Raw genomic sequence first — 26686 nt, 5'->3', positions numbered from 1 at the left:
TTACATGATGTAGTGATGGGTATTGGCCAGACTCTCGGTTTGCAATTTATTGTTATCTATTGTGAGTCTAACCACAATGTATTGCATGCATTCTCTCATCAAGATTACATTTTCAGTTGATTATGGCACTGTCAGTTGAATTAAATAATTTCCCAGGGATATTTTACAAAAGAGTCACAGTGTTTGCATACTGCAATGGTATCTCAGATTTTCTGATCATATTGTCATGTTTTAAGTCTGAAATGGACCCATACGTCAAACTTGCCCCTCACATTTTTCACAACTGTTTAGTCGTCTGCCATTTTGCATCTTCCTGGGGGCAAGGGAGTTACCTGACTATAATAGTCCAGTTTCCACCCTTGCCAAACTAGGCTGGAATTATGGAGTTATATTTTGGCTGGACTAATGAGTCTATGCATAGTCCAATCAAAATCGGGTCATGAAATTGACATTCGGTTGGTAAACTGCTGTAAAGATTTAGGTCCTTTATTGCAGCCCTTTACAATTTAAGCGTATGTGTACTGACAACTTAGCATCAACTGATATTTTCCAATTTTTCCATGCTCACATGATTTAATGCACTTTGCGAACGATGATGCGTTTTATTACAGTGTAGATATACAATAAAGATCTTGATTATCGATCAGATTGTCTTGCGCAGCCATTTTATTTGAAGCAAAGGCAAGTGATATGAGGTGGAATCTGATTGGTCAATAGGAGGGACATAGAACACTTAGAAGGGATATAACTCATAATAGCCACTGGTTGCGCTACGATCGAGTCTATGAATTCCAGTCTAGTTCTGAATTTCATAATTTCAAATTTACTTGTCACTTATATAAACTTTGTCAACAAGATGAAAATATGCAGGATTTTGAAAAACGCCATATATCAGTATTTTTCAAACATATTGTAATACATATTCATTAGTAATTCAAATTGTGATATATCAGTAATAATGCCCAGCTCTATTAAAAATGTATTCTGTATTAATTTTCTGAAATAATCTTTTAATCAAAAGTAGAAACCTAAATCGATTATCTAATGACATGTTTTGTCACTGTTCCATGGCCATTATTTCAGTGCCCAAGTCTGAAAGAACATACAATGTTCATTTATGAAATTGTCATCAGACATCAGTGGTATCTGAGACATTTGTTAAGATGTGATCAATGTCAGAAGTCAAATTCTACTTGAAAGTTCAGGATATACAAAGGTTAAGAAGGCGTAGTGCCCAGTATATTTGTTTATTCCTGGTGTCAAGACTTGTCAAGGAAACTGAATGACACAAATAATACACCACTGTCTCCAGAAACAGGTGCTACACTGTCATCCTATTAATATGATTAAACCTCAGAATTTGATAGCAGTTCATTTCATTTAGCAAATAGCAGTAATCATATTAAACCACACAAGTGAGTCATTTGTTTGACCTTTTTTAACTTTGGTAACATGAATACATGACACTTTTTATGGATAACAGCTTCTTTTATTCTTTGTAACAACGTTTCAGAGCTACTTCTTGCCCCTTCATCAGGCGAATACTGAAAAGTTGTTATCCATAAATATGCATCATGTATTCATGTTCTGAGAACTTCTAAAGGTCTATCAAAGATTGTTTGATAGGCATTTCTTAGAAGTTGACGAATGACAAGGTAGACACAATTTTATGGATAACAACTTCTTTAATACTGTGAAAAGCAACGTTTCGGTATAGATCCTTATACCGTTGTCAAGCAAGACTGAATGAGGGACATTGTAGGTGGAGGATTAACAGTAGAGAATTAACAGTAACAACAATAACGTACATGAGTGGGATAACATGAGTAAGTGTTGACAACAGAAGGATAATACTGTCACAACACGATGGACAGAGAACACATAGGTGGAAGCCAATGGGACATGAAGCCAATTACACAGGATAAGTGATTATTGCTTGATGAGTTCATAGTAGGCGGATGGGATGAAATAGCCAAAGAAATAGTTGATTGATGGCTTGTGGCGGCGAATGTGGACTGCTTCTGTTAGTTTTCTTTAAGTGAAATCATGGAGGTTGTTGGAGAGGATTTGGACGTTGTCCCAGTTGATGTTGTGATTAGGACTGTTGCTGATATGGTCCGAGATGGCTGATTTGCTGTCTGAATTGATGGTTAGGTTTTTGTGCTCTTTGGTGCAGGTGTTGATGGGGTGGAATGTTTCACCTACGTAAGATTGTCCACAGTTGCAGTCAATTAAGTAAACTACACCTTTAGGCTATCAAAGACTTGTTTGAGAACAGCTGTGAACTCAATGGTCAAAAGGTATACCTATATTGCAAGTGAACCAACATTTCTTATGAAATCATTCACAATTACATTTGTTAAGATGCTAAGAATACATGTTGTGCTTGCAGGGCTACTAAGGGCAGCATCACTTTATATTCCCGATGGACGACAAGGACTATCTTGTGTCCCCTAATGGGGACGTGCCTTCATCCCCAGAAAAGACAGTTGACGCAGTTCCCCCTCAAGGAGCAGCTGTTGACTTGAAGACAGCGTCACTTGTTGCACATACTCAAGCTAAGCTCCGCCACAAAGCCAAAAAGAAGCATAAAAAGCATGGGAAAGATCGACCCAAACTTAAGCGCAGAATGTCCCAGTTTGAAAGACGCTACACTGAGCTCGCATTAGACAATAAACTTATTCCTGAAAGGAAACGGATTGATTATGTGTTGGTTCACCCAAGTATAACATCGGCAGATGTTAAAGATGTTTCCAAACAGAATGTGCTGAAGACTCAGGAGCAGAACCGGAGGATGTTTGAGATGTTGCTGGAGAAAGAAGGCTTCTCCATTCAGCGGGTGACAATAGGTGGGGTGGTGTATGTCAAACTGCACTGCCCCTTTAAGAGACTTTGTGCAGAGGCAGAGAGAGTTAAGCTTCAGATGCCCCTTAAAGACGTAAGTTTGGGATTGTCCCTCAGAATGGTCGTCCATGCTGCTTACTCTTACTCTTTATCTTTAACATGTTAAGTTTGTCTTGTCTGGTCTGTTTAACTTTCCAGTTCTGCCAAGTCCCTGTTTAACTTTCCAGTTCTGCCAAGTCCCTGTTTAACTTTCTAGTTCTGCCAAGTCCCTGTTTAACTTTCTAGTTCTGCCAAGTCCCTGTTTAACTTTCTAGTTCTGCCAAGTCCCTGTTTAACTTTCTAGTTCTGCCAAGCCCCTGTTTAACTTTCCAATTCTTCCAAGTCCCTGTTTAACTTTCTAGTTCTGCCAAGTCCCTGTTTAACTTTCTAGTTCTGCCAAGTCCCTGTTCAATTTTCTTGTTCTGCCAAGTCCCTGTTTAACTTTCTAGTTATGCCAAGTCACTGTTTAACTTTCTAGTTATGCCAAGTCACTGTTTAACATGTTTAACTTTCTAGTTCTGCCAAGTCCCTGTTCAATTTTCTTGTTCTGCCAAGTCCCTGTTTAACTTTCTAGTTCTGCAAAATCCCTGTTTAACTTTCTAGTTCTGCCAAATCCCTGTTTAACTTTCTAGTTCTGCCAAGTCACTGTTTAACTTTCTAGTTCTGCCAAGTCACTGTTTAACATGTTTAACTTTCTAGTTCTGCCAAGTCCCTGTTCAATTTTCTTGTTCTGCCAAGTCCCTGTTTAACTTTCTAGTTCTGCAAAATCCCTGTTTAACTTTCTAGTTCTGCCAAATCCCTGTTTAACTTTCTAGTTCTGCCAAGTCACTGTTTAACATGTTTAACTTTCTAGTTCTGCCAAGTCCCTGATAAACTTTCTTTTCATGTTTCAGTGTGGAATTGATGCCAAAGTCAATCAGAATAGACTGTCGGCCTGGATAGAGCGACACTTTGAAACTGATGATGAAGGTACAGACTATCTTGTGATGCTCTCCTATGAGTGAGATTGATGATGGTGATGTGGTTTTGATGATGGGATGTAATGTGGTGATTGTGGGAATTATATAATGTGGTGATAATGTGATGTGATGTGATGTGATGAGGTCATGATGATGTGATGTGAGGATGCGATGTTTGCTTGTTTAATGCCAAACTCAGCAACATTCCAGCTATATGAGGGGGCATGGGTGGCCCATACTTCTGAGGTGCCACATGATGATGATGATGATGATGATGATGATGAATAATGTGATGAATAATGTGATGTATGATGTAGTGATGGTGGTGTTATGATGATAATGTGGTGATGATGGTGATCTGGTGAAAAGACTTAAACTCTGCATGTTTCCTTTATAGTTGACTACGTGAGCGCCACCTTCCTAATGGACAGCATCCATGTATTCGAAAACCACGAAGATCCCACAGTCTTCTTCCGTCCGTCTCTCCGGTCTCTGTTGGTGAGTCCACATACTAGATGTATGACCTTCTCTGGGAATCTCTTCACCCTTCGTGAAAACATTTTTTAATCAGAGCTATGTTACAAGTTCAAGGAAAACCCCAAACAAAATTGTTTTTTGTTTGGCCTTGCTTGCATGTTATTGCTTGATAACTGACCAAGTGTTTTGTATTTGTTAGACAGCTTGACAATTGAAGCGTCTGGTGGTGGAAGGTGATGGTGGTACCTGGGATTGTATCTAGATAAAGACATGTTTTTTGGCCCCCAACACATTGTTTGTATCCTCCACTATATTCCTTGATTCTGTCTCTCACAGAAATGCCAGGCCAACCCCAGCATGGAATGGTCAGCATCTACTCGTGGGAACCTGCAAACTTAAAATGTTAGATATGTTTGACCAGCACATTGTGTGTATTCTAGTGTCACCACATGCTGATCAACCTGGACATTCGGACAGTGAAGGAGAGGGAGGAGGGGTGGCCAGCAGATGCCGCGGAGGAGCGGTCTTGTCTTGACCAAACTCTCACTATGTGCTTTGGGAAGCGGGACACGGAGACAGAGAGGAAGAACACAAAAGTGCTCAAGAAGAAAGGTAGGGAGTTTCGCATCTTTTATTTTTTTTTAAATCAAAAGTATTCCATTTTCAAGTTTACAAGTTTTCAAGAGATTCTTTCTTGAATGAATTAGATGTGAAAGTGCCTGTGTTTTTAGCTCTGTGAACCAGCCGCTTCCAAAATACCCCAAACAGGCATGTTCTTAATGTAAAATAAACAAAATTGTTGTTTTACCTTGTTTGGTAGAAAATCTTTTCTGAAATCTTGTACCACTCATACCAAATATTTCAACTGTAGATCTACTTCAATGACTTTTTCTGATTCCTTGCGGTTGAGCTTTCTGTCATAGAATCCCCCTAATGAGTTGGTCAACTTGTAGACAAGTGTTTAAATTGCTCTACCCTATTTTTATGTGATCACTGTGTTGACCCTATTCCTCAATTATTTTACGTAATCGTGGCAAGAAGTAACTTTGTTTTCAGTGTCAAATCTTTATACTATGTTACAAATGTGTATTCAAAATTCTCACATTTGATACATTAATTTTACTAAGCACATACATTACACAGCAATGTCATTATTGATGAAATTAGTCTAATCATGAACTCATAATACTTGAAATTGTATACTTCACCTTTCAGATTTATAATTGAGTAGAATTTAGTACAATGAAATATGTCAACCCTTAATGTTTCAGATGGTAAAAACATTTCTTGACTGTTTAAATTGCAAAAACATGATGCATACATATGTCATCATGATAATACAAAATTTCTTAACTCCAATCACAATCAAGTTGTTTTCATTTTATGTTTTTACGATTCAATAATATGTTGACATTATGTTTATTTGGAATGTATTATATTTTTATGTTATTTATTTTGCAGAACATTAATTTTATTTCTTGATAATCCACCCTTTTTCAGTTAACAAAGAGCTGTTGCCAAAAAGGGGTACTGGTTCGAATATAGTATATGTTTAGAGTATTGGTGGTTTTATATTCTGAACAAAATAAGCTGAGGATCGTGATATATTTTTGGGGATATTTTTTTGAAATTTTGTGCTAAGTCTTCACTACAAAATAAATATCCCCAAAATATTCATGTTCCCTAATTTGTTTTGTTTAGTATAGAATGTCTTGTGAAATGTTTTGTGACCACATAGTAAGGAGTAGCATCAGATATTTCGATGTGTTAAATGTCCTAGCCTCATGGTATTGTTTTCCTGTTTTAGATGATGATGATGATGATGTTTCAATTCAAAGTAAGAGGAGAACTGTAGGGTTCTGCTGTGTAGATATTTAACAGTAGTAGTAACACATGCACTTTGTAGAAGAAACATACTTACACTTATCTAAGGTGTAGATATTTACAACAATTAATCAACATCTGAATGACGTATCTATCGAAGTAGCAGTAGCTAATTGTGATTAGTTTTATTTAAAAAGAAATACCTTGTTTGTTTAAACATGTCCACACACAAACAATTTGTGATGGATCGTTTTCTCAACATATTTCTAATGTTGTATTTTGAAAGGGTAAAACACCCTTGATGTTTAATCATAGAGGTCATGCTCACAACAGAGTTGTCTTCCTTGGCTGTAGTTGGAGCAAGCTTCATGCCACGAGTGTTCGCCTCCCAGTGTAATAACTGATGCTAGTGTCCATTGCAAGAAATTTGTTCTTTTACTCTCCAAGCAAAATCTTGTTAAAATGTGTAAAATGTTTTGTTTGTTCAAATGTAACGAAACTGGGTATATGTGCAGTTGGTATTGGGGCTCAAGACTTGTGTTTTTATCTTTTGTGATATTTGAAATTTTGACCTTGATTTGACCTCTGCACTTAGCCCAAAGAGTAAGTTGAAACATCTTATGGCCCATTCCTAAGCCATTCTTTTTCAAAATGTAATGAAATTTGGTATATGTGCAGTTAGTAGTGGGGCTCATGTATTTTCCATTTTTTCACAATATATGTATTTTCATTTTTTACCTTGATTTGACCTTTGGCCATTACTCAGCCATTTCATATATGTTCCGTTTTTAGTGATATTTCTCAACTGACTTCATCATACAGCGGTATAATTATGTTAGCCAGCATTTTTAATGTACAAGTTCCATTCATTTTAGCGATAAGCAATATATGGAATATATGATCTATCTTTGACGATTTGAGTTATCTTCCAGTCTCATTAAAATGAGATCTTAGTTCTCGCTACCGCTAAACAAAGCTTTGTTTAGCATGTTTAGTGGTAGCGAGAACTAAGATTTGATTTTAATGAGATTCTAGTTGTATAGTGCACGCAAGAAAAGTACAGACATCCTTGATAATATTCAAACAATGTTAATAAAAAATATCCTTACAGTAAAAAATTGCTTAAACGATCTGTACCTGATTTTAATCTTTTTAAGACTGATATTTACAAAAATATGACATCTCAAATGATGGCTATAAAAGCTGCACAAAATTGTAATCTTTTTGTAGACAAAGATTATCTGATTCGGGAAAGTTTTTGGAAACAAATATGTGGGTACGTACTGAAGCATCTCATCTCTGTCACTTTTCATATTAATTAAGCACTCTGAGGGTTAAGGAAAGATAATTAAAAATCATTGTAGATGGACTAAATCAATCCAAATGCCTAATAGACCTTATAGCATGCTTAGTAGGCTTGGTAAGTGTAATTTGATTTCACCAAGTCAGCAGCTGGATAAATACAGTAGATATATTTCCCAGATGGTTCTTACCAATGTAGCGTGGTGGGATTCGAACCATGGACCTTCTGACCCAAGGTTGGATGCCTTGTCCACATGACAAAAGAGGTTACTCCATCAGCAAGCTGACAAAGTAAGGATGTCATCTGTGGGATGACTCCACGCCCTGCTACACACTCCCCCGTCAACAGAAGGCACGTCCCGGGTCACATAGTAGGGTACTGAGACTTATTTTGTTCTAATTTAATGAGCATGCTCAGCTCCACGTTAGACGAAGAAATTGTAGCAGCCATAAAATTTCCAAGTCCCATGTTGAGATTCGAACCACATACGTTCTGATCCAAAGTCGGACGCCTTGTCTACATGACCAACGAAACTGGACAAGGTAAGGATGTCATCTGTGTGATGACTCCATGCCCTGCTAGACACCAATGTTAATGTTAACAATCACATGATGACAAGATCTTGGCCCTCAAGCAGATCCAGGTCATGCATTTAATTATACAATAGGTGCTTCAAGAGCATGATGCACACTGCTGAAGGGTATTCACACGGTGGCTTATGGAAGTGTTTGGGCATGAACAGGCCTGTCCTGCCATATTAGATCAATATGGTCAACTTTGGCAAGGCATTGTTAAAATGATAAGACTCATGTGAAATACACCACTGATTTACCACTATCTTTTTAATTGAGCTGGTTTGTTTGTAAGTAAATAAAACAATTATGTCTACCAGTCATCTTTATGAAGAGACTAATCTATAAGATAATGTTGGGTGTGCTTTAAAGAATGATAGTCACAACAGGAAACCTTGCTTTGTTGAAAACACTAAGAACTATCTGTTTGATGCATTATCCCTTGCAAGCAAAGGGTTAATTTGATCGTGAATAATTTAATAGAATTATTTCATCAATGTTGAAATTCTCTTCCTAACATCAGACAGACATAACAAAACTAAGTATATTTGTTCAGTGTTCGAAATACCTGCCTGCCCGACCGTCCGAGACGGGTTGATTTCAACTTGGGCTGCCAGATTTTCAAATCCCCCTGCCCGACGGTCGGGTTATATTTCATATGTAAAAATATTCTAAATATTTCCGGATGATAAGCATTATTTACATGATGTATTCTAGGATATTAAATACAAATCTAACCTAAAAAAGTGTTTGCTATTTCTTTTCTTGCATTACTTCATGTTCTTCCCGAAGCTGTCTTAGCTTACTAAAGTCCATGTATGATAGGGATGTACATTATCACAGTACAAAGAGAGCTTTGAGAAACGGGGCCCAGGAATTTATGTTTTCTTTTTATGCACTTGGTTGTGTTTGTATTTTGTATTTTAAAGACACAAGAGTATGTTTGGTTACTTGTATGATATCCTGGATGGTTTTAGCTTTTTTTAAATGTGTAGTTGTTTGTTTTAGTTTTAGGCGACACTTTTTTTATTTCTTGGTTTACGGATTTCAAACTTATTTCAAAAGTGAGGCAGGCCAATTTAAAAAAAAAAAAAAAAAAGCCTCTCACATTTTTTTTTACTTGAATTTTGTCCTAAAAAGTTAGGTTGGTATGAAAAAAAATATCCTGGCGTAACAAAAGTCAAATAACTCAATTTTTCAAGAACATTTTATTATATCCCTGGCACTCAGCTTGTGCACAAATGGCAACATAATAATATTCATGTCATGGGTGGAAATGCATGAAAGACGCTGCTATTTTGGCAGCATGGGCAACGTTTAACTCTTTCAACACAAGCCAACCAGAAGATTACTGCTGTGACACCAAGTTCCCAGAGACTCTTGTGTGATAGGTGAAACCAACATTTATCAAGGAAATTATCTGCTGAAATTAACATCTTTGCTACTACATGTTTGGCCATACACTATTTGAAAGGTCTAATTAATCCTATTGTTTATAAATATGAAAGTTATGTGTATTACATTATCATAATTCATTAACAACTAAATAAAGTTCGTTTTAAATAAAAATAATGTAAGCTAAAACATTCATAACGTCCAGATTAAGGACCAATGAAGCGCAAATTTAAAGATTTTTTCGCCAAATATAAGAATTCATAAAATCCACATACCCATTTCTTTTTTATTTTCATTTGTTTACGCTGTTGGAACATTATTTTAAAAAGAATTACAAATAATATCTGTCATCACCCATTTCCCGATGATAGTGGCTGTCCGCTCACTAACATGATGAAATACCTCCGTTTTCAAAGCTTCGTATGAATAACACAAACGTCTAAGGCTGCCATGTCAGTATACATTAAAAAAACTTATATTGTTTCACCGACAAAATCTGCTACAAGGTTCGTGATTGGTCTAATTTAAGCACGTGACCTAACGCAGCCAATCCAAATACAGCAACGGTAATTTTCAGACTTTGGCGAAAGGTTTGGGTTAAATTATGTTATTCTGAACGGTTAAGCATGGAATCGCGATCTATATTAAAAATATGGAACTTTATGGATGTATAGAGCTAGGTTACGAGCTATGACAAAGATTTCTTATGCATATATTTTGGCATTAAGACATCGTGTCCGAGCCGAGAAATCGAGGCGACGAAAGGCGAGATGTCATTTGACTGACGATTACATGCGATCGCACGAAAAGTTGGAAATAATAACTAAGATGTCAGTTTGGCAACTTTTATAGATATATTTTTGAAGATTTTATTTCTTTGTAAATAAAGACGTTTCAGCACTTGAAACGTCTTTATTTTGCTGTTTGACATGTTCGATGAGGACCCGTTCTCGAAGTGTGTCCTAGAATATTTTCAATAACATTGCGGGAAATCGTGTCTAGTGAATACATTTTTAATCTATAGATAAAAAAATGATAAAATCAAATGGAATACGTATTTCAGACATTGTGAAATGTGATAGATTTAATAAATGAATGATGTGACAAGTAGGTAAATATAATTATAAACTATTTTGACGTGACTTGGACGGTCTACCGTGCGGTGTGACTTGTGGCTTTGAACGGCCAACAGTGTTGAAATAGTTAAACTGCATTCGTGAACAACTCGTGTTATTCCGGGAAATGCCGAATAGCGACTCGTGCCCCTCTCATGGCCATTTTTGCGACTGGGTTCCGTCTTAGCGCAAACGGGCATACCTAAAACAATTGTCAACTCGTTGCGTAATGGTTCTCATATATTACCCCATATATTATATATATTTCAGATGCAATTTAAAGCACATCGGGACGTGCGGAATTATACATTATGATTGAACATATTTAACTGTGTCTTGGGTATATTTTTAGGTGCAAGACATATGTAAAATCAAAAATTATTTCTGAGGGATTATTTGACAAAGAACTCGAAATCATACGCGCATTCTGATTGGTTTGTCGTATTTTCGCACATAACATTCATCGACAGGGGGACGAGTCTTCTTGCAGGTTACGGAAAGTGGCGAGTGGTGACGAATGAGTTAAACTGGTCACCACTGCGCTTTGCGTCGACAAGCTATGATGGTATTAGAGAAGGATCCCAGCAAGAAATATCAGAGTGACTTCCCTTTGCTTTACGCTCGACGAGAAAATGTAATCTTTTTTTTGTTTGAACTTTTTGTCGAAAATATCGGCGGTAATAAAAAAAAAGGGTAATTTTCATTTTTATTTTTTTTTAACATTTGGACTTTGAAAGAGCGGCGCATCCGTAAACCAAGAAATAAAAAAAATGTCGCCTTAGCTTGAGCATGCTCGATCCCTCCATAGACTGTCCAGTGAGACCCTGTTGCTAGGTTACTTGCTGTATGATCAGTGACTGGAGATGATGCTGTAATGAGAGGCTTGGCAGAGTTATGTGGGATGAATACGTCATGATTTAGCATTCTACTTCAGACAGGAATTTAAATTCCAAATGGCTCACTAAACTGTCTATGAGTGCCCTGAGGCTCGCTTGAATAAACTATATTTCTATCCTATCAGAAATTGCTTAAATCTCACTCTCTCACCTATGTATCTCGGGGAGATTCCACATTACGGTGAGACAGAAACAATATTGGGATTTCACAGTAGGGTACCCGGTAGGATAGGGAACAATATGGGGATTCCACAGTAGGGTACCTGGTAGGATAGGGAACAATTAGGGGATTCCACAGTAGGGTACCCGGTAGGTTAGGGAACAATATGGGGATTCCACAGTAGGGTACCCGGTAGGACAGGGAACAATTAGGAGATTCCACAGTAGGGTACCCGGTAGGTTAGGGAACAATTAGGGGATTCCACAGTAGGGTACCCGGTAGGATAGGGAACAATATTGGGATTCCACATTAGGGTACCCGGTAGGATAGGGAACGATATGGGGATTCCACAGTAGGGTATCCGGTAGGATAGGGAACAATATGGGGATTCCACGGTAGGGTACCCGGTAGGATAGGGAACAATATGGGGATTCCACAGTAGGGTACCTGGTAGGATAGGGAACAATATGGGGATTCCACAGTAGGGTACCCAGTAGGATAGGGAACAATTATGGGATTCCACAGTAGGGTACCTGGTAGGATAGGGAACGATTATGGGATTCCACAGTAGGGTACCTGGTAGGATAGGGAACAATATGGGGATTCCACAGTAGGGTACCTGGTATGATAGGGAACGATATGGGGATTCCACAGTAGGGTACCCGGTAGGATAGGGAAGAATATGGGGATTCCACAGTAGGGTACCCCGTAGGATAGGGAACGATATGGGGATGCCACAGTAGGGTACCTGGTGGGACAGGGAACGATATGGGGATTCCACAGTAGGGTACCCGGTAGGATAGGGAACGATATGGGGATTCCACAGTAGGGTACCGGTAGGATAGGGAACAATATAGGGATTCAACAGTAGGGTACCTGGTCGGATAGGGAAAAATATGGGGATTCCACATTAGGGTACCCGGTAGGATAGGGAACGATTAGGGTTTTCCACAGTAGGGTACCGGTAGGATAGGGAACAATATGGGGATTCCACAGTAGGGTACCCGGTAGGATAGGGAACAATATGGGGATTCCACAGTAGGGTACCTGGTAGGATAGGGAACAATATGGGATTCCACATTAGGGTACCTGGTAGGATAGGGAACAATATGGGGATTTCACATAAGGGTACCCGGTAGGATAGGGAACGATATGGGGATTCCACAGTAGGGTACCCGGTAGGATAGGGAACAATATGGGGATTCCACAGTAGGGTACCTGGTATGATAGGGAACGATATGGGGATTCCACAGTAGGGTACCTGGTAGGATAGGGAACAATATAGGGATTCCACAGTAGGGTACCCGGTAGGATAGGGAACAATATAGGGATTCCACAGTAGGGTACCGGTAGGATAGGGAACAATATAGGGATTCAACAGTAGGGTACCTGGTAGGATAGGGAAAAATATGGGGATTCCACATTAGGGTACCCGGTAGGATAGGGAACAATATGGGATTCCACATTAGGGTACCTGGTAGGATAGGGAACAATATGGGGATTTCACATAAGGGTACCCGGTAGGATAGGGAACGATATGGGGATTCCACAGTAGGGTACCCGGTAGGATAGGGAACAATATGGGGATTCCACAGTAGGGTACCTGGTATGATAGGGAACGATATGGGGATTCCACAGTAGGGTACCTGGTAGGATAGGGAACAATATGGGGATTCCACAGTAGGGTACCCGGTAGGATAGGGAACAATATAGGGATTCCACAGTAGGGTACCTGGTATGATAGGGAACGATTAGGGGATTCCACAGTAGGGTACCTGGTAGGATGGGGAACAATATGGGGATTCCACAGTAGGGTACCTGGTAGGATAGGGAACGATTATGGGATTCCACAGTAGGGTACCCGGTAGGACAGGGAACAATATGGGGATTCCACAGTAGGGTACCCGATAGGATAGGGAACGATATGGGGATTCCACAGTAGGGTACCCGGTAGGATAGGGAACAATATGGGGATTCCACAGTAGGGTACCTGGTAGGATAGGGAACAATATGGGGATTCCACAGTAGGGTACCCGGTAGGATAGGGAAAAATATGGGGATTCATCATTAGGGTACCTGGTAGGATAGGGAACAATATGGGGATTCCACAGTAGGGTACCCGGTAGGATAGGGAACGATATGGGGATTCCACAGTAGGGTACCTGGTAGGATAGGGAACAATATGGGGATTCCACAGTAGGGTACCCAGTAGGATAGGGAACGATTATGGGATTCCACAGTAGGGTACCTGGTAGGATAGGGAACGATTATGGGATTCCACAGTAGGGTACCTGGTAGGATAGGGAACAATATGGGGATTCCACAGTAGGGTACCTGGTAGGATAGGGAAGAATATGGGGATTCCACATTAGGGTACCTGGTAGGATAGGGAACAATATGGGGATTCCACAGTAGGGTACCTGGTAGGATAGGGAAGGTTATGGGGATTCCACAGTAGGGTACCCCGTAGGATAGGGAACGATATGGGGATTCCACAGTAGGGTACCCGGTAGGATAGGGAAGGTTATGGGGATTCCACAGTAGGGTACCCCGTAGGATAGGGAACGATATGGGGATTCCACAGTAGGGTACCTGGTAGGATAGGGAACGATATGGGGATTACACAGTAGGGTACCCGGTAGGATAGGGAACGATATGGGGATTCCACAGTAGGGTACCGGTAGGATAGGGAACAATATAGGGATTCAACAGTAGGGTACCTGGTAGGATAGGGAACGATATGGGGATTCCACAGTAGGGTACCGGTAGGATAGGGAACAATATAGGGATTCAACAGTAGGGTACCTGGTAGGATAGGGAAAAATATGGGGATTCCACATTAGGGTACCCGGTAGGATAGGGAACGATTAGGGTTTTCCACAGTAGGGTACCGGTAGGATAGGGAACAATATGGGGATTCCACATTAGGGTACCTGGAAGGATAAGGAACAATTAGGGGATTCCACAGTAGGGTACCTGGTAGGATAGGGAAGGTTATGGGGATTCCACAGTAGGGTACCTGGTAGGATAGGGAACAATATGGGATTCCACATTAGGGTACCCGGTAGGATAGGGAACAATATGGGGATTTCACATAAGGGTACCCGGTAGGATAGGGAACGATTAGGGGATTCCACAGTAGGGTACCCGGTAGGATAGGGAACAATATGGGGATTCCACAGTAGGGTACCTGGTATGATAGGGAACAATATGGGATTCCACATTAGGGCACCCGGTAGGATAGGGAACAATATGGGGATTCCACAGTAGGGTACCTGGTAGGATAGGGAACAATATGGGGATTCCACAGTAGGGTACCCGATAGGATAGGGAACAATATGGGGATTCCACAGTAGGGTACCCGGTAGGATAGGGAACGATATGGGGATTCCACAGTAGGGTACCCGGTAGGATAGGGGACAGTATTGGGCTGGGTTGAACATGATGGCATCTGAGTATGTATAAAACTGGGATGGACATTTCATGGGTACAATTTGGGAATATTGGGCCCATTAGACTAGTACCAATCTCATTAAAATCAGATCTTAGTTCTCGCTACTGCTAAACAAAGATCTGAGGACATCCCATTAAGGGGTCACGTCAGAATGACCTTATACTCGACCAATCAGAGCGTCGCTTACCAGTTCATGAAAGTGACAGTCGGAATGTGATTTTTAATCATGCAACCTAGAAAACTTTAACACGGGGTATTCCGAATGATAGTTAAGGGCTTAACGACTGATTCAGACTATCTATTAGCCATTCCAGAATGTTCCTTTGTTCAGATTTCAAATTTTTAATCGAGAATTTGTCAAAATATGTTTCGAAGCATAGTCGCCAATTTGAAATTAGTGCCGTAAAGCATGAGAAAGCTGCCTTCTGATTGGCTAATGTCAACTTCTTGTCAGCCTTTCTATTGATTGGTCAAAGTTAGCGCAAGGTCAGTCTGACGTGACCTGTAATAGGGTGTTCTCAGATCTTTGTTTAGCGGTAGCGAGGACTAAGATCTGGTTTTAATGAGATTGGACTAGTACAGGTGAGATGTTTAATTAAGATAAGGAACTTTCAGAAAAAAATATGTGCTTTGAAAATGATGCCCATGACAACAAATTGAGATAACTTGTTGGAAAGAAAAAGCTTATATAGGTTATAATGTGCAGCAAGCAATAAAATAACTCTTACTTGTTATAAGGGTCTATTGGATTTGTTTGAGTGGGGTTTGTATAATATGTACTAGGGTTCCTGCCCTTAGTTATGTGGCTATTGTCGTCAACATGCCAGTGTTGTTTTGTGGCCTGCTACTTGATATCACATTGTTCACAAAAATTCTTTCAAACATGTTTCAGGGTTTCCAAAATTTTACATTTGGCTGATCATGGAGGGTTTGTTAATTTCGCTTTGTTTGCTGGATAAATGATAGCTGAATATGTGATTTTATTCCTGATGTAGCTGTAACTGACATCTATAGATTGATTCAGTACAAATGTCTTTTGTTAGCTCAACCCAGCTTTATTGATATTTGTGCTCTAAATAAGTATTACGTCGGATCACTTGTGTATTCAGCTTTCCACAGAACAGGCAAAATAATGAGCATGATTAGGAGATGGACACGGTTTCAATGTTGAGCCTGTAGACTACATTACCTGAATGCCATGCTGAACTGAATTAGGAATAAACATGCATTGGCACGTTTCAAATGTTAGCTATTGCATCGTTAAATCTACGGGTAATCTTGCTCTTGATTGAAAACACAGTTGATGCTAACTTTTTCGTGTTAGTGAGTGAAGTGACCCTGGGTTGAATCCAGTGGTTTGGGTGGGTCGTAGATCTAAATTAAGGACACACTGATAAATTGCTACAGCATGGTGCTGTATCTACTCAAACATTTATTTTCATATCCATATTTACTTTATATGACAGGTATTGAAAATGTATACATGACTTCATAAGCCAAAATGTATTGGGCACCCCTAAACAAATTAAGCACACCTTGCAAAGTTTTGTTCTGCAATGGTTAATGTCACTCGTGAAGATGTCAGATGAGACGTCAACAGTTGAAAATGTGTTGAAAACAGTTCAACAGTAATATAGTTACCGCAAGTCTTCATCTTGTAACCTATAATTGTGTAGCAATATTTTAAAACGGCCACTGAAAGAGATTGAGAAAGAAGAACTGTTCTATAAATATAAGTTTCAGTGTTGAGCCAAGTTTCAGTGTTGAGCTGTCAGATCAGCTGTTTCAATCAGAGTTGGTTATTGTGATTTGAAACCTCTGATCGACCAATCAGAATCAAGTTTTTTCTGAATTCCTAGTAGAATAAATTTTGCAAAAGATGAAATCCAACTTACATGTATGTATGTATGTATGTATGTATGTATGTATGTATGTATGTACTTGTAAGAACACTAAAAGACATAAGATAACAAAGGTGGAAACTTGACAAGGGAAGACAACAGTTAATTGGACAGGATAGGTGATAAGCAATGGACAATTGAAAGCCAACACATAACAGTGGTGATAGGGATGGACAATTGGAAGCCACTGATTGGTCATAGCATAGGCAATGGAAATGGACAAATGGAAGCCAGCTGGATAATTAGCGCAGACAATAATCAATGCAATAAGTCCCAAGCACTGGGCAGATAGATTTCCTGGTCATGGTTCATGGCTGGCTCCTGATGTCAGTGGCTTCTTGTAGTTTTCTTTGTTGCCGATTTAGGGGCGGTGGGTTAGCTGTAGCCCAGTGGTTAAAGTGTTAGCTCGTCACGCTGAAGGCCCGATTCAATTCCCAACATGGGTACAGTGTGTGAAGCCCATTTCTGGTGTCCCCCACCGTGACATTGCTGGAATACTGCTAACAGCGGCGTAAAACCATACTCACTCACTTGTTGCCGATTTAGAGATTCTTTCTAGATCAAATAGGATAATAAACCTTTGAGGAAACAAACGGTTATACTTGCAGTTTGAAATCATATCCTGCTTTATTTAGGCAGTCGGATATTCATTGCAAATCAAGTTGTACAATATGGCTTGACATTTCTCAGACTGCAGACAGATGCTAGACACTTAGTATCACCAGAGGGATGCCTTTCCTCTTACAGTTGTAGTTTCTGATCGCTGGAAATCGATCGGTACAATGATTTGACTTTGGCTGTGTGTACCCCTTCAGTACAGTTTACAGCATGCAAAGTAGGTTATGCATGGGTGCTAAGTATCGTAGTAAGTGTCCATGGTTATACTGGTCTAACAGTAATCTGCCCTTGCTGTTATTTAAATGCAGAAACAAGATAGCATTGACATATAACGGGAAGAAATAATATGATATGACCAGACCTAAGATCTAATGTAGACAGGAATGGTTGACTTGATGCTGGATAGTCAACCCTAGTTACAGTTAGTAACTCCCTAACTAAGCTCTAGGATGCTTAGCGTAGCTGATATATGAACATAGTTTGTTTAACCTTACATTTGTCCTTGCCTGTATCAGAACGCTTCGGCTCATCTCATAGTCAAAACTAATCATTGTCTTTTTTTTTTATTTATACTTTTAGCAAAATATATTTCTACACACATTCCAGGTATTATATGTCAATTGTGTCTGAAATATGTAGAGCTTGCTTGACTAATTTACTAATAACCTTTTAATTAATGTTTCTTTAATGTACTTTTCCAAACTATGTTAATATTGTTGAAATTATCATTTCGAAGAATGACAGATTATGTCATGTCTTCATCTTTTTACCATACATCCAAAGAAACATAATTATGATATCTGTGATGCAAGCTTGTTTTCTATCTTGCAAGTTTATTTTGTCATGGAGGTTGTGTTGAATTTGGACCTGGGTGGCAATAAAGGTCTTGTTTGTGGCATAACACCAGTCCTACTCACGTGTTGCCTTGGATTGTTAGACTGGCGTGATTTGTAACAATCATATTCAGGTTGGAAAACAATTAAGTGTATGCATGTTATGATGTATATCTTTCAATATATCAGAACACTTTAATAAACAAGTATTTCCCACAGGGGCATGCATCCCAGGGAAATTATTTTCCAAAGTCTCTCAATATTTAATATCTTTTTTTGCCATTGTATTGGAGCTCACAAAGCAACCCTCAGCAATATGACATCATGTCATTGCATTGTTGCAAATAATTGAACATGTTGAAGGTTTGTGTCCTGTGTGATTAATGTAGAAAGTCCCCTGCTATTTTCTGGTTCTGGACTTGCAAATTAATTCATTTGGACCTGATGAATCAGTAATGTCTTGTAGGTCACAAGTTGTTCTAATGACAGGATCTATCTAACTTGAAGCCCAGGGGACTGTCAGTTATGTTGTTTGGAGGCGCAATGTATGAACACATCTATACATGCTTGTCCCCCAGGACTCGCAATGGCAATCATGTGCTTTCATTATCAACGTGTATGCATGTAGGAAGCAATATGTTGCATTGGTTGATCGCTGTAATGTTGTTGTATGTATCAAAACAACACTGGAAGTTCCCCCTGCAATGGTCTGGATTAACAATCATCAGGAATAGCCAAATTGTAATACTTCGTAACCAATCACTCATAGTAATTAAGATATCAGCTTCTGTGTTTTATTTCTTTGACATAGACGTAAATAATATTTTTTTCCTATTTGTTACTAAGCTGTCTATATTTGTGTGTGGAATATGCTTTAGCAAAACATTGGTTGTTAGTGCTTTGTGCCATTGAGTGTTATCTGACAGTTACTAGCTTACATCTAACCTAAGAAAGCTGTTTAAGTTTTTTGTTTGTTTCACTGACATTAATCCAAATATCTAATCCTCTAAAGTCTGGTATAACACAAATGGGTTCTGCTGCTCTCTGTATTTACATGATGGTAGGTCTCTTGGGTCTCCCTCGTGGGAAGTCTGGGGCAGAATTGGTCCAGAGCACCTCATGCTTGATGGAAGAGGATGGATGGCCTCGAGCCTTGCCAGGCTGACTGCATGATACTGTACCCTGGTGAACGGGTGTCATGAACACTGTATTCCCTGGCCTTGAATACTACAGGCTGCTGTACTATAGCCGGGATGTTGCCGACTGTAACACTTAACAACATAATACATATAACGCTCAAAAGTTAAAGAACACATGATTTTTTCTTATGCTTGATTTACCAAAAGTCAAACAATGGTGTTTTCAACCTGACAGCTTGACTATAGTCATCAGGTGTCCATGAACTTACTTTGAGTAGAACATGATGGTCACATTGGAGATGTGAACTGAAATGTCACAGAGCAAACGTTTTGCCATATGAGCCACGACATGGTTGGGGTCTAACCAAACAGGTGCTGTTTTGCATTGACTCGGTGCTGCTTGCTTTGTTTTCATTATTGCCCAGTGAGCTTATGCGTGTGGGGGTATCTCATTCAAGAGACAAAAGCCTAAATTACATTGATATTAAATAATTTAATTTCTAACTCTGCTACTGACTTATAAGAGATCCATTTTGTTTAACTTTTTTCTATAACTGATTACCTTTTCCAGTCTAACTAAATTCAGATCTTTTGCTCTGATACTATATACCTCTGTGTGTGAATATCTGAGGATGCCTCCATAGGAGGTCACATTCACTGAATGTTCTGATCAAATAATCAGCGATGAAGCTTATAAATTTTCAGTATGGGTAAGTGAATTATTCAGACCAGCACGTCTGATTTCTGTATCCTGAAAATGAACTAAAACAACAAGTTCTGAATGTAGCTAAAAAAGGCAGTGCCATTAAATTGTTTGCATATTTAACACACCCTGTCGTTTCTGAGTGCCATGGTATCTTCATCCAAAATAGATTACCATCAAAGGACTATTTGTGTTTTGTGGGGGTTTCTTTTGTACAAATAAACATTTCTGAATGGAGATGCTAGAGAAATAAAGCCAAATCGTATATGAAAGCTTGTATCTGATTGAATCAAGAATCAATGTATCCTTCTTAGCTCGGCCAGTAAACGTTTCCTCAGGGTTCAACTGATGCAACTTACCATGGAGGTGTCACATTGGTGTAAAGATCTGATTTTGGTGACATTTTATCCTTTTCCTTTGACTCCTTATTTATTTATGTGGTACCCTGTGTACCTCCTGCTTGTGGTCTCTAAGGAGCCAGTCAGCAGTAGGTTGGAGCAGTGTGTAGTTGAGACTTTAAATGCTGTTGTGATATAGCTGTCATATTGCTGACCGCGACAATAAAAATTAACTAATTCTTGAACATTATGCTTTATCATTTACACAAGTTTACGTAAAGTCCACTTGACACATGGATACACTAAGGAGAAATAGACCTATGATTATCTATTCCAATGCGTATACTCGATACATAACTGTGTATATTCATCAGGTCTTCCCTACCTTCTGATGAAGAAGTGTTACACAGATGCCTACATCCTTCATGAAGATTCAGTCAGGCGGGCGAAGAAGGAGGAGATTGATGGACTCTTCTATCCTGAAACAAAGGAGGAAGAGGATAAGATGAAGATAGAAATGCCGATATCCCTGATCACTGATCCCAGGAAGGAAATGGACGACACATGGACCAAGCTTTTCAAGTTCCAGCCACTGTGGAAAATCAGAAACTACTTTGGGGAAAAAATTGCCTTTTACTTTGCGTGGTCAGGGATGTTGATTACAACACTGTGGATCCCTACCCTCTTTGGGTTAGGCATTTTCGTTTATGGACTGGTATTAAGGTAAGTATTTATTAAAAGTTTTAAACATGCAGATTAATAGAGGTTATCACGCGAGTGTGTTTGGGGATGGTAAATATCCTGCATTAGGAATAAACATTGTATTTAGCGAGCCTTGGCGAGCTAAATACATAGTGTTTATTCCTAATACAGGATATTTACCATCCCCAAACACACAAGCGTGATAACCTCTTTATCATTTAATGTCATTCTTTAATTCTGTGCTTCAAAATCGCTTTCCCTCTCTCACAAACATTACCGAAACATTGCGAGTTTTCCTGGAATGCGCGCATTAATATTTATTACGTCACAGGGTAAGTGATGTGTCAGTCGGACAGTGACAGTAGCCAATATAGTTCCAACTGAAATCTGTTTCTTATACAGTGGCGAAGCAACATATACGCAAAACAACAATTGTTTTTAATTGCCTTTCGCGGCAATCCATCGGTCTGTCCGCTAGAGTAACTGCCCTTTGTCAAAGGGAAGCTACTCTAACCCTAGTCTATGAGACGTCACGGCCACGGTCAGACGTTGTTGACAGTCGGTCTGTCCTGTCATTACAATAAAAAGTGTAGTCAGATGTACACACAGCGACAAAACGAAACAAGGTAACAATTCAAACATATTTCCACCAAATCCAACTATTTTTATTTGTGGAGGAGGTTTCAAGCCGCAGAGGTCTACAAGCACAGATATGGCTACTGATCCCGCTTGGCTAGGCCTCGTGCCCTCGCCAAATTGTTTCGAAATTTATATCTCCAAAGTTGACAAAACTTATAAAATGCCTTAGCTACGTCACAGTTAGACACAGATTTTCAGTATATTAGACTGTTCTTTTGATAATGATAGCAATTATACCTGTAGTTTATCCAGATTCCCGATGGTTAATTCTGACTCGATCCCCGAATGACAAGGGCGACGCCATGTTTGTTTATAAACACTGAAAGTAGTCCCTACTTGACCTTTGATATTTGCATCTCTATCCGCATATGACCCCAACGGATATCGTTTTTATCCGTTGGCTTTATCCTGCTGAGAAACCTGCCCATTATATGATAAAGATGGGTACATGTATTATGAATCCCAGTGAAAAGAAAGAGGGCAAACTTTCAATAATGCAACTGCTGGTTCTGTAGCCCATGGAGAAATGACAGTCACCAACTTGAGATGGATCAGAAGCCTTTTTATCCCCCACCACGAAATAGGTCGGGGGATATGGGAACATTTTGTCCATCCAACTGTCTGTCTTTTCGACCGTCTGCTTCTCAAAGGGGACAAATTTTCTCAAAAACTATTTAATGAAATTTTACACACTGATATTACTGATCATAATCTTAAATGAGTTCCAAAATTGGTGTCTTAAATTCATTTTTTACAGAGTTATGGCCCTTGTTCCATGCTTTTCTACTTAGTGCATACTGTGTGAAATGGGGACAGGTTTTCTCAGAAACTACTGAAATTACATGTATGAAAGTTTGAATGCTTATATAAGAGATACTTGTTAAGGCTGAGTTTTGAAAATTGGTGCCATAAATGAGTTATGGCCCTTGTTCCATGCTTTTCGAATATGTGCATATTGTCTGCAATGGGAACAAGTTTACTCGGAAAAGTCCATGACGTTTGCATGCGTATATCTATGAGATACTTGAAAAGACTGGGTTTTTCCCCAGAGTTACTTCCCTTGCTACATGTTTTTAGATTTTCTGCAAACACTGTTATGGCCCTTGATCCATGTTATTTTACAAAGTGCATAGTGTCTGCAATGGGGACAATTTTTCACAGAAACTACTGAAGTTAGCTTATCTAAAAGATGCTTATCAAGACTGAGTTCGAGAATTGGAGCTATAAATTATTTATTCTACAGAAGAGGTTGTTTGTATTAATTTCACATTTGATCAATTTTTTTATGGCAAAGCGACCCTAGTGCTTCTTTTGTAGGACTAATTTTTTATAGCTTATATTTACTACTATATGAACAAGCAAAATTCTAATGTGCCCCATGGTGGGGGATAGTGATAACGCTGTTTATTTGTGACTGTTGTCCTTGTGAATTATCTGTTATAAGTTGAGACTGACTATTCCCTCTGTGAACCACTTTAAACATTATGTCACCAGCATTGGCCACACAATGAACAAATTTGACAGTCAATCAGAATAGCTGCCATTTAGATGTTTTTTTTACGCCCTCAGCAATATTCCAGCTATATGATGGCAGTCTGTAAATAATGATTGACAACATTAGCATTGATCTATGCAAATGGGATATGATGACATGCATTAACCAAGTCATTGAGCCTGACCATCCGATCAGTACAACATGCATTGCCTGCTGAAGACCAACTCTAACGCGGAATCTTCACAGATAGACCTGCCCTTTAGAGCTTTGGAAACTCTTTTCTTATAATAATAGATAAAGGAAATTTGGAACAGATTTTTAAAGACTATTCTGAGATTAACAGGTCTAAATGTTGTTAATAATTTGTATTATAACATGTACTGTACTCAGTCTCTCATTTTCAGCATTAGTAAGAACGAAAGCAGCGAGACTCAAAGCAATGCTACATTGGTGGAAGAGTGAGTATCTACTTGTATTCAGGTTCTTCATGGTCAGGAGTTTCAGAATTCCTCCATCTAACACAAAATCTACTATTGTAGCTCTGTGGAAGAGATTCTTGACAGTCAGATATCCATATCAGTCAAAACTCCCTTAGTCTATAGTTTTCAGAGTTTTATCACAGCAGGACCAAAGGCCCAAGGAAGCTCATGGCATGTGTTGTCCCAGGCTTCCAGGTCTGCTTATGTCTTCTGTAGTTGCAATTGTGTTGGGGAGTACATGCATGTAGTAAGATGTCAATGTAGACATTTGCTATTTTAAATAAAAAGTTTTACACGAAGTACGTACACTAAGAAAGAATGACTAAATTTATGTTTTGCTGTTATCATTCATTGATCATCAATTGATTTTTTAACCAATTCCCACCACTGATGTTGCCACGGTGACTGTACATGCTGTAGAACTAATGTTGCCACGGTGACTGTGCATGCTGTAGAACTAATGTTGCCACGGTGACTGTGCATGCTGTAGAACTAATGTTGCCACGGTGACTGTGCATGCTGTAGAACTAATGTTGCCATGATGACTGTGCATGCTGTAGAACTAATGTTGCCACGGTGACTGTACATGCTGTAAAACTAATGTTGCCACAGTGACTGTGCATGCTGTAGAACTAATGTTGCCACGGTGACTGTACATGCTGTAAAACTAATGTTGCCACGGTGACTGTGCATGCTGTAGAACTAATGTTGCCACAGTGACTGTACATGCTGTAAAACTAATGTTGCCATGATGACTGTGCATGCTGTAGAACTAATGTTGCCACGGTGACTGTGCATGCTGTAAAACTAATGTTGCCATTATGACTGTGCATGCTGTAGAACTAATGTTGCCACGGTGACTGTGCATGCTGTAGAACTAATGTTGCCACGGTGACTGTGCATGCTGTAGAACTAATGTTGCCATGATGACTGTGCATGCTGTAGAACTAATGTTGCCACCGTGACTGTGCATGCTGTAGAACTAATGTTGCCATGATGACTGTGCATGCTGTAGAACTAATGTTGCCACGGTGACTGTGCATGCTGTAGAACTAATGTTGCCATGATGACTGTGCATGCTGTAGAACTAATGTTTCCACGGTGACTGTGCATGCTGTAGAACTTATGTTGCCATGATGACTGTGCATGCTGTAGAACTAATGTTGCCACGGTGACTGTGCATGCTGTAAAACTAATGTTGCCATGATGACTGTGCATGCTGTAGAACTAATGTTGCCAGGGTGACTGTGCATGCTGTAGAACTAATGTTGCCACGATGACTGTGCATGCTGTAGAACTAATGTTGCCAGGGTGACTGTGCATGCTGTAGAACTAATGTTGCCACGGTGACTGTGCATGCTGTAGAACTAATGTTGCCAGGGTGACTGTGCATGCTGTAGAACTAATGTTGCCACGGTGACTTTGCATGCTGTAGAACTAATGTTGCCACAGTGACTGTGCATGCTGTAGAACTAATGTTGCCACAGTGACTGTGCATGCTGTAGAACTAATGTTGCCACGGTGACTGTACATGCTGTAGAACTAATGTTGCCACGGTGACTGTGCATGCTGTAGAACTAATGTTGCCACGGTGACTGTGCATGCTGTAGAGCTAATGTTGCCACGGTGACTGTACATGCTGTTGAACTAATGTTGCCACCGTGACTGTGCATGCTGTAGAACTAATGTTGCCACCGTGACTGTGCATGAATAAAGGTGTGTTTTGTTGCAGACTGAAGACCAAGGTGACGGATGTCCTGAACATTATTAAGCAGGCCTTTGACAATGACGTGACTCCTTTTTTTGCCCTCCTCATATGTTTGTGGGGTAAGGCATTATATAGACTAACTAGTCTTGTAGTACTCTGTGTGTGTGTGTGTGTGTGGTTCTTCAAATGTGGACATTCTGGCTGATTGGCTGTCCTGTTGTTGATACATACCCCTAGGTATTCTTTGTCTGCATGTATGTACAAGTTGCTTGTGTTATAAAAAGTATTTAGAAAATGACCAACAAGGCATATGGAGTGAATTTACCTATGTGCAAAGAAATTGAGAATGGACACAAATGATTTGCACTGTGAGTATGTTCAATGCAAAAGAAAAGAGTATCCTATTTCTAGTCTGATCAGAAACACAATCAAAATACAAGCAAACACAATCAAATACAAGCAAACACAATCAAGTACAATCAAGTACAATCAAACACAATAAAATACAAGCATTACAATCAAAACCAATCAAGTACAATAAACACCAATCAAAGTTTAGAGAATCCAGATTTGTTTCACTCCATCACAAAGTTGCTATTCCAACAAGGGAGCGTCCACAAGGCATCCCCCCTTTTGTATGTTGTTGGTACAGCAGTCACCTATGTTTCGTGCCAAGGAGACCAAACATTATCACTGAGATCAGCACCTATTATAATTTTGACACTGCTTCAAGTCAGTTCAATTTTTGTTCCCTGAAAGGCATGGAACTCAAAATGATGAACAAAACAGTTTTTTTTTAGATCCATAAACACAATTTCTTTTGGACTTCCTGTGAATATTTATGATATTCAAACCGGATTCCATGGCATGTTCTGATATGCCATGTTTATGTCTGTTGCTAGGCACCGTGTTTCTGGAGTTGTGGAAGAGGAAGGTTGCACGTCTTGCCTACGAGTGGGATGTTGATGACTTTGAAGCATCGGAGCCTGATCGGCCTCAGTTCTTTGGCACTAAAGTCAAACCTGTGAGTATTTCACGCGATTGCAGAAGTAACATCTAGTTTGTAACATGCTGCAAAAATTGTAAAATTTGC

General features: G+C 39.4%; 1 protein-coding gene across 2 annotated transcripts in view; it reads left to right on the top strand.

Moving 5' to 3' along the window:
* The window catches only part of LOC124139864 (anoctamin-4-like), a 59261-nt gene that overhangs the window by 9761 nt on the left and 22814 nt on the right, over nt 1-26686 (top strand). The window contains exons 2-10 of one of the 2 annotated variants that reach the window (XM_048387431.1): nt 2393-2938; nt 3777-3852; nt 4240-4340; nt 4760-4931; nt 6127-6156; nt 20945-21293; nt 23811-23864; nt 25618-25712; nt 26496-26617. In XM_048387431.1, coding sequence (XP_048243388.1) covers nt 2426-2938; nt 3777-3852; nt 4240-4340; nt 4760-4931; nt 6127-6156; nt 20945-21293; nt 23811-23864; nt 25618-25712; nt 26496-26617 — 1512 coding nt within the window. In that variant the 5' untranslated portion in view covers nt 2393-2425. The remainder of the gene's footprint in view (nt 1-2392; nt 2939-3776; nt 3853-4239; nt 4341-4759; nt 4932-6126; nt 6157-20944; nt 21294-23810; nt 23865-25617; nt 25713-26495; nt 26618-26686) is intronic. The other variant, XM_048387432.1, reaches the window with a different exon arrangement.

This window comes from Haliotis rufescens, unplaced genomic scaffold, assembly GCF_023055435.1.
Source record: "Haliotis rufescens isolate VD_foot unplaced genomic scaffold, xgHalRufe1.0.p SCAF_7, whole genome shotgun sequence".
Lineage (NCBI taxonomy): Eukaryota > Metazoa > Mollusca > Gastropoda > Lepetellida > Haliotidae > Haliotis > Haliotis rufescens.
The sequence above is the reverse complement of the archived record's forward strand: the minus strand, read 5'-3'. Positions and strand labels throughout refer to the sequence as shown.